Raw genomic sequence first — 17877 nt, forward strand, 5'->3', positions numbered from 1 at the left:
ACTTACGTATACGAGTTTATTAGCCTAGCTTATATAATATTTTCCTGGACGGTACTTACAGTAAATTGTTAACTATTACATGACCTATATATATTTATATATATATATTACTAATATATATATATATATATATATATATATATATATATATATATATATATATATATATATATATAAGATCATGGGTACATGTTTGTTTGTTGAAGAAACAGTAAAGGCAAGCACGTATGTACTGTTGGGAAGTGTTTTGTTTTTTATCATCGGCATTATGCTACAAGTTAAAAGTTGTCTAACGCTGTTACTGATAAAGTACAATAATTCCAAGTCGATTAAAGTCGACATTTACTTTATGCAGTGTTTGTTACAACAACTTCAAATTATTTGCACTTTACCAAGTCTTCAGAGGTATAAAAAGTCAATTTTGAGAAATGTACAAAAATATCCTTCCCTTGGACAATTCAGCATACTAACAGCTATAAATTCCATAAAAAATAAAAAAAAATAAAAAAAAAGCTGAAAGTTGATTTAATTAGTTTACTTAATTTAAATGTAATTAATAAATGAAAAAAAATTCTGAGACAATTGAGTTCGCAAAATCTAGAGACAGAGAAAAGAAGAAGAAAAAGAAAAAGTTTCTGATTTTATGTCATGAAACTCATGTTGATTTGAAGCATTTCATCTTGAAACATAGAACATAACTAAGCTGAAACGAAAGTGATTTGCATGCATAAATACCTTTTTCAATATCTGAATGAGCTTTTAAGTGTGAACTGTAGAGGGCGCCCAATCTGTTCCAAGCTTCTTTGGCTGTTTCAACGTCTCTGATCTGACTGAGAATCTCCTTTCCACATGCTAGCTGAATGATGTGCAAAGCCTTGGCATTCTTCCTCTTCCATGAGTCTGAAACAGTTTTAGCTTTCGCACCAATCTCAGAAACAAAGGTCACAACGCCCCACAAACCTTGACCTATCAGATAATTTCTCACAAGAGCACTCCAGTTCTCGTAATTGTCTCTTGAGAGTGGTTCCAGAACTATTCCACTCGCTCCACCACCCATTTCTGCCATTCTACGCTTCAGCTTCCACAACCTGCGCCTGAAAATTAACCCAATCAATTAACTATCAAATGAAAATGTTGAAAGAAGACTACATGTACGCATGTGGCACCAGAAAATGAAAAAGAAAAGAAAAAGAGGAAAAATTTACTGGGGAAGTTTGGTTCTTGGAATGATCCAACTAATTTGAAAAGCTTAGACCTGTATGGAGAGAAGGATTATGTTCTATCACGCGCACTCCTACACAGAAGAATATAAACTTGGATGCCTCGAGATTAGGATTTAGAATCACGAGATTTTTTTTTAATAGTATGGTGAACCTAAAATGTATTAATATATGAATATTTAAGGGTTGTGAAACTAGCCAAATAAGAACTGGATTTCAGAGCTTCGTCATTGATGTAATATAACACAAATATGTTATTCTTTTTAGTTTTGTAATATATGCATCTATCGTTATCTCTAGTCTTATTTATTTGTAAAAATTAAAACAATACAATACATATAACATATCTTTTCTATTTTTTTATCACATGCAAGTTATTGTTTTTTATTTTATTCAATTATTCAAGGTCTTACAAGAATAATACCTTTGATTATAATATATACCTTCGATTTTATATATACTTTTAGAGTATAACCTTTAAATTTTATAAGAAAAGTTGAAGATATTAATGAGAATAGAACTCTCAATAGAGGGAAGCAGGTTTAGAGATAGATTTTAATAGATATAGAAGCTTCGTGTAGAGGTTGAAATTGAATTAATTAAACAAGTTAAAGTTAAAGGATGTAGGATTATAAAACATGACACGAAAGGAAATAAGACAAATTTCTTTTATCTATAAAAGAAAATGTGTGTAGGATTAGAGTGATGAATACTTTTTCTATTTTGCGATTAAATGATATTTATGTTTGTACATTCTAGATTTTTTTATGTGTTTTAAAAGGATTACAACACCCTAAGTATCCATATATTCATCAATTCTCTATTATTCATCCGTCCTCTATTATTCATAATAAAAAAACATGACATTGAAGATATATTATTATAAAATAGTCAAGTTGTTAGATTTTATAACATTCATCATTTATATTTCAAAAATATCAAATAAAAATAATTATATCCATAAGTTTGGAATTTGAATAGAATACGTTGTTAAATAGACGAACGATCTGTTTAATTTAACATTCTTGTGAGAATGAAACTGTTTTGGATAAGCTTTAAAATGACTAAGACATAACTTGTCGTGATGCTTAAGATCTAAAAGGACTTAATGGATGTTGTCTAAAATAGCATAAATGGATTTTGTCTAAAATGTAACATGGAACAATGTTTGAATTGATAGTAACTAAGTTTCTTTACACTAATTGTGCACTACAGATAAACATGAAAATGATTTTTATATTATTACATATACAATTATATTGTTTTTTAAAAAAATATATAAAATATGACAATATTGCATTCATGAAATATATAATATTTCAACTAAAAAAAATGAAAAGCATATAAGAAATAAACAAATATAATAATTTTACTTTATTTCATCATTTTTCAATATGATTTAAAAAATCATATAAAAATTTAATTAAATTTTATAGTTTTTATCTAACCATCCATCTAAATTTTTACATATATAGAGTATTATATTTCGATTTTATGGTTATTTGGGTAGAATACCGAATTGTGAAAAATCGTTAATATATATATATATATATATATATATATATATATATATATATTTTGAATTTTTAATGTAGAAGTGTCACCCTACTACAGTTTTAAAAAACAAGTGATATATTAGTCCACAAATGAAAATATTAAATTATTAATAACATTAATCTTTTAAGTTGCGATAAAATTAGGAGGGAAATGTTTATAAAAATTATACTTTTACAATTCATTTTCAAAAATTAAATAAGATTTTTTTTTATCAAAATCTAATAAAATAACGATATTATGTTAATGAAAAGTGATACAAAAGAGTTTTTAATATAATTTTTTTCAATTTAATACTATGTTAAACAATTAAAGTTTAAACCTAACTCAATTTCTTAACTCAATTTTTTAATTTAATTTTACAATATCAACTTTCTAAATGAATTTATATTCAATATATATTATTGTTGGAAGTATTTTTTTAATATACTATAAAAATCATAAATTAAAGTTAGATTTACAATTCAGTTCTTAATCATGATATAAAATTATATTATTTTTTATTAACATGAAATCTACCCGTTTTACTCTTTTATGTAATATTCAATTTTCTTTTTATATTTTATCCTTTTTCTTCTCACTTAAATTCTTTATTGAATTTCTTTTCCAGGTAAAGAAAAAAACAAGAACTTCAACATCATTGTACCATTTGCTTGTGTCTTTTCCAGGGACAATGACATGACCCTTTACTTTCCTTGGAATTTTCACTACTAAAAAAAGAGGAAGTATGATGCATATTTGACGGGTCAAGTCAATTAAAAATATATATTAAAATAGCAGAGACTTATCTTCTATTGACCAATCCTTTCTATAGTATGGGAAACAACTGGCAGATGTGAAAACTTTTCTTAATTCAAGTGCAAACACATGTTTGTTGGATTTAGTTCGTCTGTCATATTTTAATTTCATATTAAAAAAATTATTATTAAAACAAAAATGACAGTTAATAGTATGATACTTTGTAGATATATTTTTCACATAGTCCAGCTTAATTGATTAAAAATAGAAAACAAAAATCAATCTGTTTTTGTATTATATCTTATTTTACCCATAAATATTTTGGGTATAATATTTTTTTTTACAATAGAATATAGTTTTTTTATTCATCCCATGGTTTGATGTTAATTTTTATCTCCTTTACCTATGTTTTGTGGATGGAGTGTGTCTCTTGCTTTGGATTCCCTACACAGAACATTTTTTTAATGTTTGTTTAAGTACGTGCAGTAAAATTTCAATTAATTGAATCTTGACCTAACACTAGTACAATGTAACATTTTTGTACTGTACTAGATTAGTGTGAATACTTTTTTTCACATTAGTGTGAACACGGAGCACACATATTCATGCTTGCTTTAATATAAAATAAATTAAAATATATGTCTGCGTGCTTGGTAAGGTTAATAAATTTAGTAGCAATGTGAATCTTTAATTAGCGCAGGAACTAGTACAACAAATTATCAAATGCTTCTTTTATTGGATTTCGTTGAAACATTTTTTATCCATATATATATATATATATATATATATATATATATATATATATATATATATGTGAACACTGACACACTCATACATGTTAACATAAATGAAATTACATATGAATTCAAAGCATAATGTAGGTAATTAAAATATAGATTATTCACCAAACACTCACGTAAATTTTGAACTCGCAGTAGATTTGCTTTTAACCTTAACTTATGTAAACAAATATAGTATAGTAATAATAATACTAAATATATTTAAATAATAATAAAATAATAAATAATAGTAAACATATTTTAATAATAATAAAATAATAAATAATAGTAAACATATTTTAATAATACGTTTGTGTGAAAATTAAAAAAAGCACGATAATACATTCTCTTGGGTTGTATTCAGTTGGGGTGATAGGAAGTAATTAGGGAAGAGTGATTGAATGAATTTGAGAATAATATCTTTTGATGTTTATTTGAGTAAATTTGGAAGTAGATGAGAGTGAATTTTGAACTAAATTTTTTTAATTTGTCATATAAACTAAACCTTATACCAATTCTCATAAACTTTATTTCAAAATTCACTCTCATTTATCTCCAAATTCACTCAAATAAACAACAAAAAAAAAATTACCCTCAAATCCACTCAATTACTCTACCCATTCACCTTTTGGATCACCCCATTAACACACAGTTAATGTGTTATCAAGTCTTCTTGAGTCTGCTATTCTCATCAACACAACACTGTCTGTTATTCTTCCTTGTTCCAAACCAACATTATTCATCAACCTTAGTTGAATCAATGGACATGGTTATTGTCTCCGAAGCCATATCCTACACCCTTCAATGCGCCACCACCTTCCTATCACCCCCAGCAACTCGTCTTTCCTCAGACGACATTCAACAATTTGAAGACAATCTCAAAAGGATACTCCACATTGTTCAGAAGGCCATGCACAGCAACATCCAGGACCCCTCGGTTCTTTCCCTTTGGTTAAAAAATGTCAAAGACGTGGTCAACGATTTGAACGATTTCATGGAGGATCATCGTCACAACAAGGAGACCGCCGCCACCACGTTATCTCTCATCAAAGCCGGCCAAAACATGGCGCACCGCCACAAATTCAAGCACCAAATCAAGGACGCCACCGAGGAGCTCAAACGCCTCTCAAACGAGGCAGAAAACTTGGTCATCTCTGAAGAAGCTAGGCAGAATGAGAGAAAGTTGACTCGTAAAAGTGAGGAATTTGAGTATGTTGAAGTGGTTGTTAGAGAAAATCTGAAGAAGGATATTGTAGATCAACTCATGAAGATCTTCGTGAACAGCAATGTTGTTTCTGTTCCTGTGGTTACCATTGTTGGGGTTGCGGGAATAGGGAAGACTAAACTTGCTCGTCTCGTTTATGGGAATGAGGAAGTCAAAGCTCTCTTTGCGTCACGGATATGGATAAACCTTGAAACATTCAACGTGGAGTCCATTGCTACACGTGTTATGGAAACAACTAACAAGGGTAAGCGCTTTCTTCTTGTGCTTGATGATTTGAGAGTCGAGAACGGTGAGGGATGTCTCCAGAAGCTGCAGGACAGGTTAGCGGAGGCTGGAGTTGGTGGGGCAGTGGTTGTAACTACACGTAGCAATTTTGTTGCAAAGAAGATTGCTAAAACTGGCACGGTTAAACTTAAACCCCATGTTTTGCAAGAGCTTAACGAAGAAGAATCGTGGTCTCTGTTTCAGAAAATTCGTGGACCGGGTTCCGGAAAAATAAACGAAGATGTGGGACGGAGGGTAGTGAGGGAATATTGTGGAGGAATCCCTATGAAGATAATAGCCATAGCAAGGTTGTTAGAAGATCTTGATTCTCCAGTTCCAGAAATTGAGTTGAAGAAGAAATTTCTGCGAGAGATAAGGTTTACTTATTACGACGAACTTTCCCCGCAACAAAAGCTATGTTTTGCTTATTGTTCGTTGTTTCCTCAAGAACACGAGATAGACGCTGGGAGATTGATTCGTCTCTGGATGGCAGAAGGATTTCTCTGGCGGAACTTATATTCCGATCCACAAGAATTTGGGTTAGCGTGTTTCAACGACTTTGTTCCTTTTGTTTTCCAGGAAACGGGGAGTGACGAATTTGGTGTTGTGAAGCGGTACAAGATGAACCGTTTAATGCATGAACTGGCAAGAACTGTGGCCTGGGATGAGAATATCATAGTGGACTCGGGAGAGGTTGAAGTTCACGAGAGAGTGGTGCGATCCTCGTTTCATTTTGCGTTGGATGTTCAGTGTGGAATCCCAAAGGCTTTGTTCGAGAATGCGAAGAAACTGAGGAGCATTCTCTTGCTGGGGAAGACTAACAAATCGAGGCTTCCACACGAAGTGAAGATGACCATATCAACTTGTGAAAAGATCTTGGAAACTTTCAAGTGTTTGCGAGTGCTGGATTTCCATGACTTGGGGATCAAGATGGTTCCGAGCTCTATTGGGGAACTGAAGTACTTGAGGCTTCTCGACCTGTCCCATAACAACATTAAGAAGCTTCCCAGTTCAATCACCAAGCTTTTCCACTTGCAAACATTGAAACTTTCCCAATGTCATGTTCTCGAAGAACTGCCAAAAGACTTGGAGAATCTGAGTTCCCTCATCCATCTTTACTTAGAGGGGTGCCTTGATCTCACTCACATGCCTCGCGGGATAGGTAAGCTGAGTTTTCTGCAGACATTGTCACTTTTTGTGGTTGGCAAGAACTACCAAGTGGGAGGTCTTAGGGAACTCACAGATCTTGATGGCCTCAGAGGACACTTGGAAATTTTGCATCTGGAGCAATTGAATTTTTCTGCACCATTGGAAGCCAAAGACAAGTATTTGAGAGAAAAAAAGCACCTTCGTTGTTTGACTTTAAGATGGGATCATGAGGAGAAAGAGGAGGAAGATGAGAAGAAAAGGAATGTCATTGCTGAAAAAGACAAGGAATCACTGGAATGTCTTGATCCAAATCCAAATCTGGCAGTGTTATCCGTAGTTGGGTATTACGGTAAAACGTTTTCTAATTGGCTTTCTTCGATTAAATGCCTTGTTAAGTTTAGCCTAAATGATTGTTACAATTGCCAATATCTCCCAGCATTGGATCACCTCCAACACCTCAGGGTTCTCGAGCTAAGGAGATTGGACTCCCTTAAATACGTTTCAAAAAACAGTGACCAAGTTAGTGCTGACACTGAAGCCTCCTCTTCCTCCTCTAGTACACCATTTTTTCCATCGTTAAAGGAACTCACAATCTCTGATTGCCCGAAACTGCAAAGCTGGTGGGAAACAGCAAAGTGGGAACCCAACAGACCATTCTTTACTCGCATTTCTAAACTTGACGTACAATGCTGCCCTGAGTTGCATTGCATGCCTTTGTACCCTTATCTGGATGAAGAATTGGTGGTTGTGGATTCAAGCGTAAAGTCAATGAGGGATACAGTGCATGCTAGTATTTCAGCGGACTTCCTTCCTTTTTCCAAATTGAAGACCATGCTAATTGCCCGTATTACACAAACTCCACCTGAGAGATGGCTTAAAAACTTCATTTCCCTTAAGACCCTTCAAATTCGTGATTGCTCTAAGTTACTGTATCTACCACAAGGTTTCAAGTCTTTGAGCTCACTCGAGAGTCTTACCATTGAGAGATGTGCGGAACTTGATCTTGACAGATCAAAGACTGAATGGGAGGGTCTGAAACGTCTACGTTTTCTGATCATAAAGGAAATTCCGAAGCTCAAATCCCTTCCATGGGGTGTTGAGGATGTTACCTCTTTGGAAGAGCTGGAGCTTCATGAATGCCCTGCCTTGCTTAATCTACCCGAAACCATAGCCAACCTCACTTCGCTTACAAAAATAGTGATTTGTAAATGTGGAGAGTTGGATTCGCTGCCAAAAGGATTAGGAAAGATCGAGTCTTTACATACCTTGGCCATTACGGACTGTCCTCTGTTAACACCAAGGTGTCAACCTGAAACAGGGGATGATTGGCCACAAATTGGTCATATCAGAAATATCATTCTGAAGCAAAGTTCTCAAGACTTGAGGGATTTATGGAGTCATGGAAGAATTGGTAAAGGAAGATATTTCTAATGTTTAAATGCGAAGATTGGTTAACAAGAAGATATCCATTCATAACAGATCTTGTATATGCTCACTCACAAATCCTTCTTATTCAACTTTGGCTCAATTGAATCCATATCACTGAATTCTTCTTCTTTCCAATTCTCTCTTTCTTTGTGTGAAATGTCCACATTTTTATGGTTAACATTTTTCAACTTAATCTTATCTGGTGCTTACACTGCACTGATATTGGAATGTTTTAATTTTCAGACTAAGTTTGAAAGTAAGCTATGAGAGAGTCTGGAATAAATGTAAGTTTTGTATTGAATCAATCAACTAAAACTTGAAAAATTAACAAGGTTACAAAGAACCCAAAATATCAGTAACGTCTCTGCAGCGTTTCCAGCATTGTGCCTGTGAAGAGAAATTTAGGATTAGGCAGATGAGAGAAGAATGAGTCAGAGAAAGGGAGAATATTCTAGAAGAGATGGGTACCAGATATATTTTCATGCCTTTCCCAATACGAAATCATTCCATTTATTGTTAACTTTCTTCTTACGTGTGCCACGCCTCTCTTGTGCCTTTTCTGGATCAGTTGACACGTGTCCTGATTTGATATTCGTTACATTATCCTTTTCATTAACAAGAACCTTGTCCTCAAGGTTAAAAGAAGGATAAGAGCTTGTTATATCAGCAATGGACTCCTAGGTAGCATTTGCAGGATCGGTGCCTTCCCATTGAACCAATATTTGAGGACTTAAGCCATGATCCTGTTGGATCATGCGAGATGCCAAAACTACAACAGGTTGTAAAATGGGTCCCAACTCAGTGGAGGTTAAAGGAAATGGCAAGTATTGAGGTACAGTCTGACCATAATATTTCTTCAACAAAGAAACATGAAAGACTGGATGTATACGTGCTGAGTCCGGAAGTTTAAGTTTATATGCCACTGGACCTATTTTCTGGACAACTTCAAAGGGACCAAAATAACGTAACCCAAGCTTAGAATGTTTACGTAATGCCACCGAATGTTGCCTGTAGGGCTGCAATTTAACCAAGGCAAAATCACCAACTTGTAATTGGACATCACGCCTATTTTTATCCGCTTGCTGCTTCATATAATTCTGGGATTTTAATAAATGTTGTCGTAACTGAGTCAACAATTGATTTCGAGCCTTAAGAATTTCCTGCAGTGAAAGAGGATCTGATGGTTGCAACTCATAACGAATAATAGCTGGTGGAAGTCGGCCAAAAACTGCTTGAAAAGGTGTCATGCCCAAACTGTGGTGGAAGGAAGTATTGTACCATAGTTGAGCCCATGGTAGAAATGAAACCCATTTTTTTGGATTATCATAAATAAAGCAGCGCAGATACATCTCAATAGTCCTGTTAAGATTCTCGGTTTGGCCATCAGATTGTGGGTGATAGGAAGAACTCATAGATAAAGTAGTACCTTGAGCTTTGAACAATTGCTTCCAAAAGGCACCCATGAATACTTTATCACGGTCCGAAACAATAGATTTTGGAAAGCCATGGATCTTGACAATGTGAGAAATAAATGCTTCAGCAACAAATTGACTATTAAAGTCTGATTTCATAGGAATGAAATGGCCGAACTTGGAGAGTCGATCAATGACCACAAAAATTGTGGTAAAGCCTTGGGACATAGGCAATTGAATAATAAAATCTATTGCAATCTCTTCCCAAATTTGATGAGGAATGGGCAATGGTTGTAGCAATCCAGCAGGAACCATGTTAGCAGTATTTGCTTGTTGACACACAAGACACTCATTCACAAATTGTTGAATGTCATTTCGCATTTTAGGCCAATAAAAATGTGCTGCAATCCTGGCTAATGTTCTTCTAAAACCTGCATGCCCCCCAATTTTAGAGCTGTGATATTCTATCATTATCTGATGTAATAATGAAGCAATATTAGGTAGCACGATGCGATTTTAAAAAAAAAAAAGTAAGCCCTCATGAATGGTATAAGTGGTGGACGACAACTTTCCCAACAAACAATCCTGGTAAAGTTGAAGCCAATTAGCATCCTGTTGGGTGAATTCAATTAACCTTTGGGACCAATTGGCAACAGGTTCAGAAAAAGCCATCAATAAGCTTCTGGAAAGAGCATCTGCGGGAACATTCTCCTTACCTGGAATGTACTGAATGGTAAAGTCATACCCCAAAAATTTAGGGAGCCATTGTTGTTGTTCAGGTGTGAGTAAAGACTGCTCTAACAACTCCTTTAAACTTTTCTTATCTGTCTTGATAATGAACTTATGACCGAGAAGGTAATGTCTAAATTTAGCAAGCGTTGTAGTAATAGCATAGAATTCTCTAGTATAAGCAGACTGTTGTTGCATCCTAGGAGATAGCTTCTTTGAAAAATAAGCAATAGGATGTTTGTCTTGACTAAGGACAGCCCCTATACCACTACCTGACGCATCAGTCTCAAGCATAAAAGGAATTTTAAAGTTTGGCATAGCAAGAACCGGAGCCGAAGTCATGGTAGACTTCAAGTTATTAAAGGCAGTAGAAGCTGCAGAGGTCCACCGGAAGGCATCTTTTTTTAAGAAGATCAGTTAACGGTGCTGCAATTTGAGCATAAGACTTCACAAATCGTCTGTAGTAGCCAGTAAGGCCAAGGAAGGCCCGTAACTATTTGACATTACTAGGTTGTGGCCATTTTTGAACAGCTTCTAATTTAGAATTATCCATGGCAACTCCATTTCCCGAAATTGTGTGGCCCAAATAGTCAATCTTTTGAACACCAAAAGAGCACTTAGAAAACTTAGCATATAATTGGTGTTGTTGCAGAATGCACAGAACCTTTTCTAAGTGCGTAAGATGATCATGCCATGTAGCACTATAAATCAATATATCATAAAAAAAAACTAAGACAAACTTTCTTAAGAAACGAGCAAAGATGTCATTCATGAGGCTCTGAAACGTTGCTGGGGCATTGGTTAAGCCAAAGGGCATGACCAACCACTCATAATGACCAAAATGCGTGCGAAATGCCGTTTTAAATCGATCCTCAGGATTGAGTAAAATCTGGTGGTAGCCAGATCTTAAATCCAATTTAGAAAAGAAGGAAGCTCCATGTAGTTCATCAAGTAATTCATCCACAGTCGGAATTGGAAAAGTATCTTTAATCGTAATTGCATTCAAAGCCCTGTAATCCGTACACACTCTCCATGAACCGTCTTTTTTCTTTACTAAAATGATTGGAGAAGAAAAAAGGCTCTTACTAGGACGAATAAGACCGTCCTCCAAAAGTCCTCTCACAAAATTTTCAATTTCCTCCTTTTGGCTATGTGGGTATCTGTAAGGTTTAACTTTCACTGGTAACGACCCCTCAATTAAAGGAATGGAATGCTCATGAGATCGAGAAGGAGGAAGTGCAGTAGGTGGCTCAAAAACCACGTGATACTTATTTAACAATGCCACTAACTCGGGATCCATAGAATCAGGAAGGTCAAAAGTATTACCAGACTGATGGGAATCATTGATTAACTGCATACTGTACACCTCTGCAATAGAGTTGGTGTTAATCATTCTTCTTATGTGATTAAATTGGGCACATTCAGGTGAAACAAGAGGCTCTCCTCGTAAGGTAGTAAAGTGATCATTCCACATAAACTTCAATTGTAAAGCATCATAATCAGCTATATGAGGTCCAATGGTCTTCAACCAACTAGCGCCTAAGATTAAATCAGCACCCGAAATTAGTAATAAGAATACTGGAAGATGAAATATGTTCCCTTGAGCATGTACGTTAAGATCTCTAATAACCCCTTCCGCAGTCATATAATTCCCATTACCAACCATTACCTTAAAGAAAGGTACAGGCTCCACTGGTAATTTCAGAAATTTAGCAATTCTAGGTTGTAAGAAATTGTCAGAACTGCCCCCATCAATAAGGACTGAAACTGGCAGTGTGTTGATATAAGCCATGAAGCGTATAGTGCCAACGCCCATTCCACCTTTCAAAGCATTTAAAGANAAATGATGATTGTCCACCTCGACACCCTCAATTTCTATAACAGGGTGAGATTCACATGATACAAATTCCTCAGCTTCATCAACATCTAATTGCAANAACAGGAATTGACGATTCGGACATTTATGATTAAAAGTAAATTTATCATCACAAAAATAGCATAATCCTTTATCTCTCCTTAATTGCATTTCAGCAGGACTGATTTTCTTAACCCCTGATTGTCTAAGTGGAGGTCCAGTGGGTGTAGGTAACAGAGGAGGTAAGGATGCCTAGGACAGAGACTTGGTTTGCCCTGTGGAGTTCGACCCAACTGAAGAGATACGAGAGTACCTTGTAGTATACGTGGTGTTACTGGTTTTAGGCGCTGGAAGATATCTTTCTTCGAACAATTTAGCAAGAGCTACCGCTCGCAACAATGTAGGAGGAGACAAGGCAAGCACATCACGTTTAATTTCTACATGTAACCCACTGAGAAAGNAATTGAGCAACGCTTCATCANTGAGACCAACAGAACGNTTGGCCAATGACATAAACTTCATGTAATAATCAGACACTGAACCACCTTGTTGCAATTTGAACAATTCGGCCATAGGGCAATCAAATGGAGAAGGCCCAAATTGAGATTCTAANGCTNGCGTAAGAGCCGACCATGTATTCACTGCGGCCATTTTATGCAGCATCTGAAACCAAGGGACAACCTCTTTATCAAAATGCATTGCGGCAATATCCACCCTCGAATCTTCAGGAGTGTTGTGGTAATTAAAAAAATTTTCCGCCTTAAAAATCCACTCTAGCACAGGAGTGGTACCATCAAAATGGGGAAATCCCAACGAGATATCCCTAATGGGAAGAGCCATGTTCATCGAATGAACAGGGGAGGAAGTTTTGGTCGTTGTACTTCCATGAAGGTGAGAATCGTTCTGCAGAAGCAAAGTTAAGGAAGCTTGAATTTGTTCCATGCAAAGATTTTGCTCCTGATAGCGACACTCCATTGTTTCACCAATATGACGAATTTCCTCAGTATGAGCGTTCACCGCTGTTTGCAAGTCACGCAATCTGGTATTCTCAGCCATGGAAGTCAATGAAAGCACCAATGGAATAAATGTAAGTTTTGTATTGAATCAATCAACTAAAACTTGAAAAATTAACAAGGTTAAAATGAACCCAAAATATCAGTAACGTTTCTGCAGCGTTTCCAGCACTGTGCCTGTGAAGAGAAATTTAGGATTAGGCAGATGAGAGAAGAATGAGTCAGAGAAAGGGAGAATATTCTAGAAGAGATGGGTACCAGATATATTTTCATGCCTTTCCCAATACGAAATCATTCCATTTATTGTTAACTTTCTTCTTACGTGTGCCACGCCTCTCTTGTGCCTTTTCTGGATCANTTGACACGTGTCCTGATTTGATATTCGTTACAGAGTCACAAGAGGATAAACAAATACTCAATTCTCTAGTGCCCTCTTTAAAATAATTTATCTGTCTTATTGTGTGTGGAGTTTTCTTTTATATATTATAAAGAGAATAACGTGTTCATGCATGATTATAATTAGTTTACATTTATAATTTTACAAATTTAATAGTATATAAACGAAATCTATTCACAAATTTAATAGTTTACCCTTGTGCTGTTCCAATCAACTCAATAACACATTTTTTTAATAGAGTCTGAAATATATAATTTATAATATAAACTTTTTTAATCTTTGATATTGAAAATTTTAAACTTGAAGATTAAAAAATTAAATGATTCTTTATATATATATATATATATATATATATATATATATATTGAACATTTAATATATTTTACTTGAATAGAATATTTGTGTATTTAAATTATTATTTAATTATTATTAATCAGAAATAATCAGCACATTGAATATATTTAATATATACTATGAAAATTTGTTAACAATAAAATTCTATTAATATTAACAAAAAAAAACAATTGTTACTTTATTAGAAAATATCCTTTCTTTTTCATAATTTTAATTAAAAATATTTTCACCTAAATATCACTATATAAATGAATAAAATTAAGTAAAATATTTTTATCCATAACCTTATTTTCAATTATTTATATTTATATTTATTTTATTTAAATGAAGTATATTATAACCTCATTTTATTTATTTATCTTTATTATTAGAAATAATTTTATTTAGTGAGGTGTTAATAGCATCATTTCATCTCACTTTTACACCTAACCTATTTGAACACATAATAAATTTTGTTCATTCATAAAATAAATTAAGAAGAAAACTAGTATACTAGTTGAAAAATGGAGAACCTTCGAAATCGATATGAGACTTTTAAGCCTATTTTCCGTTGTCACATTTCATAAGGATAAGACACAACAACTATTTTCCGTTGTCACATTTCATAAGGATAAGACACAACAACGCTACGTACTGGGTTTAGAATGATAATACTTTTAACTTGAAAAGAAAAATTTTAGTTTTAAGAATTAGAAGAGCATACTTTAGAAGTCCTAAATGTGTTAGGTAAAATGGATAATTGCTTTGAAATTGAAGTGCCTTGTGTGACTAAGAAATACCTGGAATTATTGTATTGATATATGTTGGATGAATTGTATGAATATGATTTCTTTTTATGGAGAAATGACCATATTATAAAGTGTAATGTATACATTGGTATAGGGTGCTCCGATATGAATTTTTCCTAACTCTACTAAATTCTCATACTCACATGGCGAATGAGGTTTAAGTGGTGAGAGTCGAAGGAAGTTCTTAATCTACGAGATCTGTACAAAATAGTATTATGACTTAAAGGATGAAAGGAGACTAACCATGTCATTGTAGCTTTTGGTGATAAGGATGGTGGTTTTGGGATAAGGAAAAGGTTTAAACCCTCATTTGGTCCTCGTATTTGTGTGTCAGTCTCAATTGGGTCATCGTTTTTTTTTTGTCTCAATCGGGTCCTAATACTTGTAAAAATGAGGCAATTAAGCCCTCTCCGTTAAGTTTGCAGTGACGCCGTTTAACTGTGATGACATGGTACACACATATGTATACATCTTATATTACATGGAAATTTTATTTAATTTGTTATTAAATATTCTACAAGTGTCCAAACGCCCCCTCATAGCTCCTGGCAAAAAACCTTGCACCAATCAGTTTCTTAGAGTTTGATGGATTGATTTTCTTATTATCTCTTTCACACTCACCTCAATACATCTGACAGCTAGAAGATCATATTGTTCTGCCAGTGGAAATCAAACTATACCCGTTTATAGTACCAACAATGATAGAATCATTAAGAAAATTAAAAAAAAAATGATAAGGAAAAAGAAATAATAAATTTGTTTGTTTCCAATCCCTTAATAACCCCAACAAATCTTTCAAATTGAATGATGAACTCACTCACAAAGTTCTCCTCCTTCAGAGCCAACAACGATTCAAAAGGCTCTCCCACATAAACTGCATTCATGAAAACAACTTAGATTGGCTTGGATTGAACATTTTCCACCACTGCAACCAAGATAAGGTAGGGTGAGGTCGAGGCGGTGAGGGTTGCAACGTGGGCAACGACACGATTAGGGTCTCGCTGTGTTTCTGCTGGTTGCGCGACGGCGACAAGTTAGATTTAGGCGTTTAAGGTTCGCTTGGTGTCGAGGCGGTGAGGGTTGCAACGTGGGCGACGACGCGATTAAGGTCTCGCCTTCTGCGTTTCTGCTGGTTGCGCGACGGCGGCGAGTTCGATTTGGGTGTTTAGGGTTCGCTTGGTGTCGAGGCGGTGAGGGTTGCAACGTAGGCGACGACGCGATTAAGGTCTCGCCTTCTACGTTTCTGCTGGTTGCGCAACGGCAGTGAGTTTGATTTGGGCGTTTAGGGTTCGCTTGGCGTTGTGCCGCAATGATGGTTCAGGCCTGGTTATGCGATTTCCGGCACGGTGGTGACAACGCAACATGGTTCATGGTGATGAAGATGGTTTTCTGGTGTTGTTGAGAAAAGTGATATGATTTTCCAGTGCTCTTAAAGCTGCTTCTTGCAATTGTTTGTATCTGTTAGTATTATGATCGGTGTCAAAACACAATGAGAAGCTTGAACTTTCATCTGAAGTTTCAGGAAAGTCATAACTGCAAACAATTTCTTCTGCCTTTACTTCCATCTCTTTGATCCAATTGGAGGGGAAAACAGATCTCAACTCAGTGAATATTGAAGTATCAGTTAAATTGCCACTAGATATGGGCTTCTTGTCCAAAGTTTGGCTCTCACTAGCATTGCTACTTTTCATTTTATCAGGTCGATTGAATGCAGATAAGTTAATTTCTCCAGATGCTTTTCCCTGACTTAATTCCAAGCAACAACTTGAGCATAGGCTATATGAACAACTTAGACAACTTCTATGGAGATCCAAAATAGGTGTCTTGTAGTGATTGTTGGGACAAGGTTTAAATTAGTTAACCTGAAGCACCAGAAAATCATATCACTTTTCTCAACAACACCCACCCTAGAGTAACTCCGGAGCGACGGTGATGGCGGTTGCCAGAATCAGGGCCTAAGGGGATCGACGACGCCCGGTGACGATGGCCTTGACAAGATTAATGAGTTGATGGCCTTGATGAGATTAATGAGTCGTAACGCATGAACTAATTAGATTTTCATTTTTCCACAAAGAAACGTTAAAATAGACGTTTTAAAATGGTAGGTGTCATTAAATTAAATAATATAACACAAAAGCCATGTCATATAACACTCATACAAAATTTAATAATAAATTAAATAATAAATTCCACATAATATAAGACGTAAGCAAATTTTAACGTTGTTAGTAAGAATTTAACGAAGAGGGTTTAATTGGCTCATTTTTACAAGTTTTTTTTACCTGATTGAGACCGAAAAAAAAACGATGACCTACTTGAGATTGACACACAAATACGAGGACAAAATGAAGGTTTAAACCTAAGGAAAAATATTGTTTTTGATGTTAAATTTATTGTATTAAAAATTTATGACAAGTGCAAGACTTTATAAAAATATCGACACTATATCTATAGGTCTTTAAAACTAAAGTCTTATAGATTTATTTGTGTCTAATGTTAAAGGATGAGTTGAATGATTAATATTTGATTACAACTTAATTGATATAATATGAATTGTTTAAGTTAAGTTGATGAAAATAAAGTTATATATATATATATATATATATATATATATATATATATATATATATATATATATATATTATGAATCAATGTCAATTGTTTACCATTACATTTTGTTATTATGGTTTCTACCTGCGATGATCGAATATGTATGTTTATATATACGATAGTAAACATTTCACGAGTAGTATTGATGATCGACAATGAGCTTGTGATATTGTAAATAAGAATTGGTACAAAATGGTATTATGACTTAAAGGATGATAGGAAACTAACCTTGTTGTTCTAGTTTTTCTTTTTTTCCAAATTTTAGTCCATTTTAGTCCAATAACTTTAAAAATATGTGAATTTAGTCTTTTAAACCAAATTTGGTTAGTTTATTCAACGTTTTAAATGTGTTTCATGATATT

The 17877-nt window shown here is 34.4% G+C and overlaps 1 protein-coding gene across 1 annotated transcript; it reads left to right on the forward strand.

Annotated features, from left to right (window-relative positions):
- The first annotated feature begins 4933 nt into the window (after window positions 1-4933).
- On the forward strand, window positions 4934-8573 carry LOC106778373 (putative disease resistance protein RGA3). The gene has a single exon (XM_014666334.2). The coding sequence runs from the start codon at window positions 4947-4949 to the stop codon at window positions 8358-8360; it is 3414 nt and encodes a 1137-aa protein (XP_014521820.2). The 5' UTR covers window positions 4934-4946; the 3' UTR covers window positions 8361-8573.
- The last annotated feature ends 9304 nt before the right edge of the window (window positions 8574-17877 follow it).

This window comes from Vigna radiata, unplaced genomic scaffold (genome assembly GCF_000741045.1).
Source record: "Vigna radiata var. radiata cultivar VC1973A unplaced genomic scaffold, Vradiata_ver6 scaffold_405, whole genome shotgun sequence".
Taxonomy (NCBI): domain Eukaryota; kingdom Viridiplantae; phylum Streptophyta; class Magnoliopsida; order Fabales; family Fabaceae; genus Vigna; species Vigna radiata.

Coding starts and splice junctions, on each gene's coding strand:
- LOC106778373 (XM_014666334.2), top strand. CDS start 4,947: ATGTGTTATCAAGTCTTCTTGAGTCTGCTATTCTCATCAACACAACAC.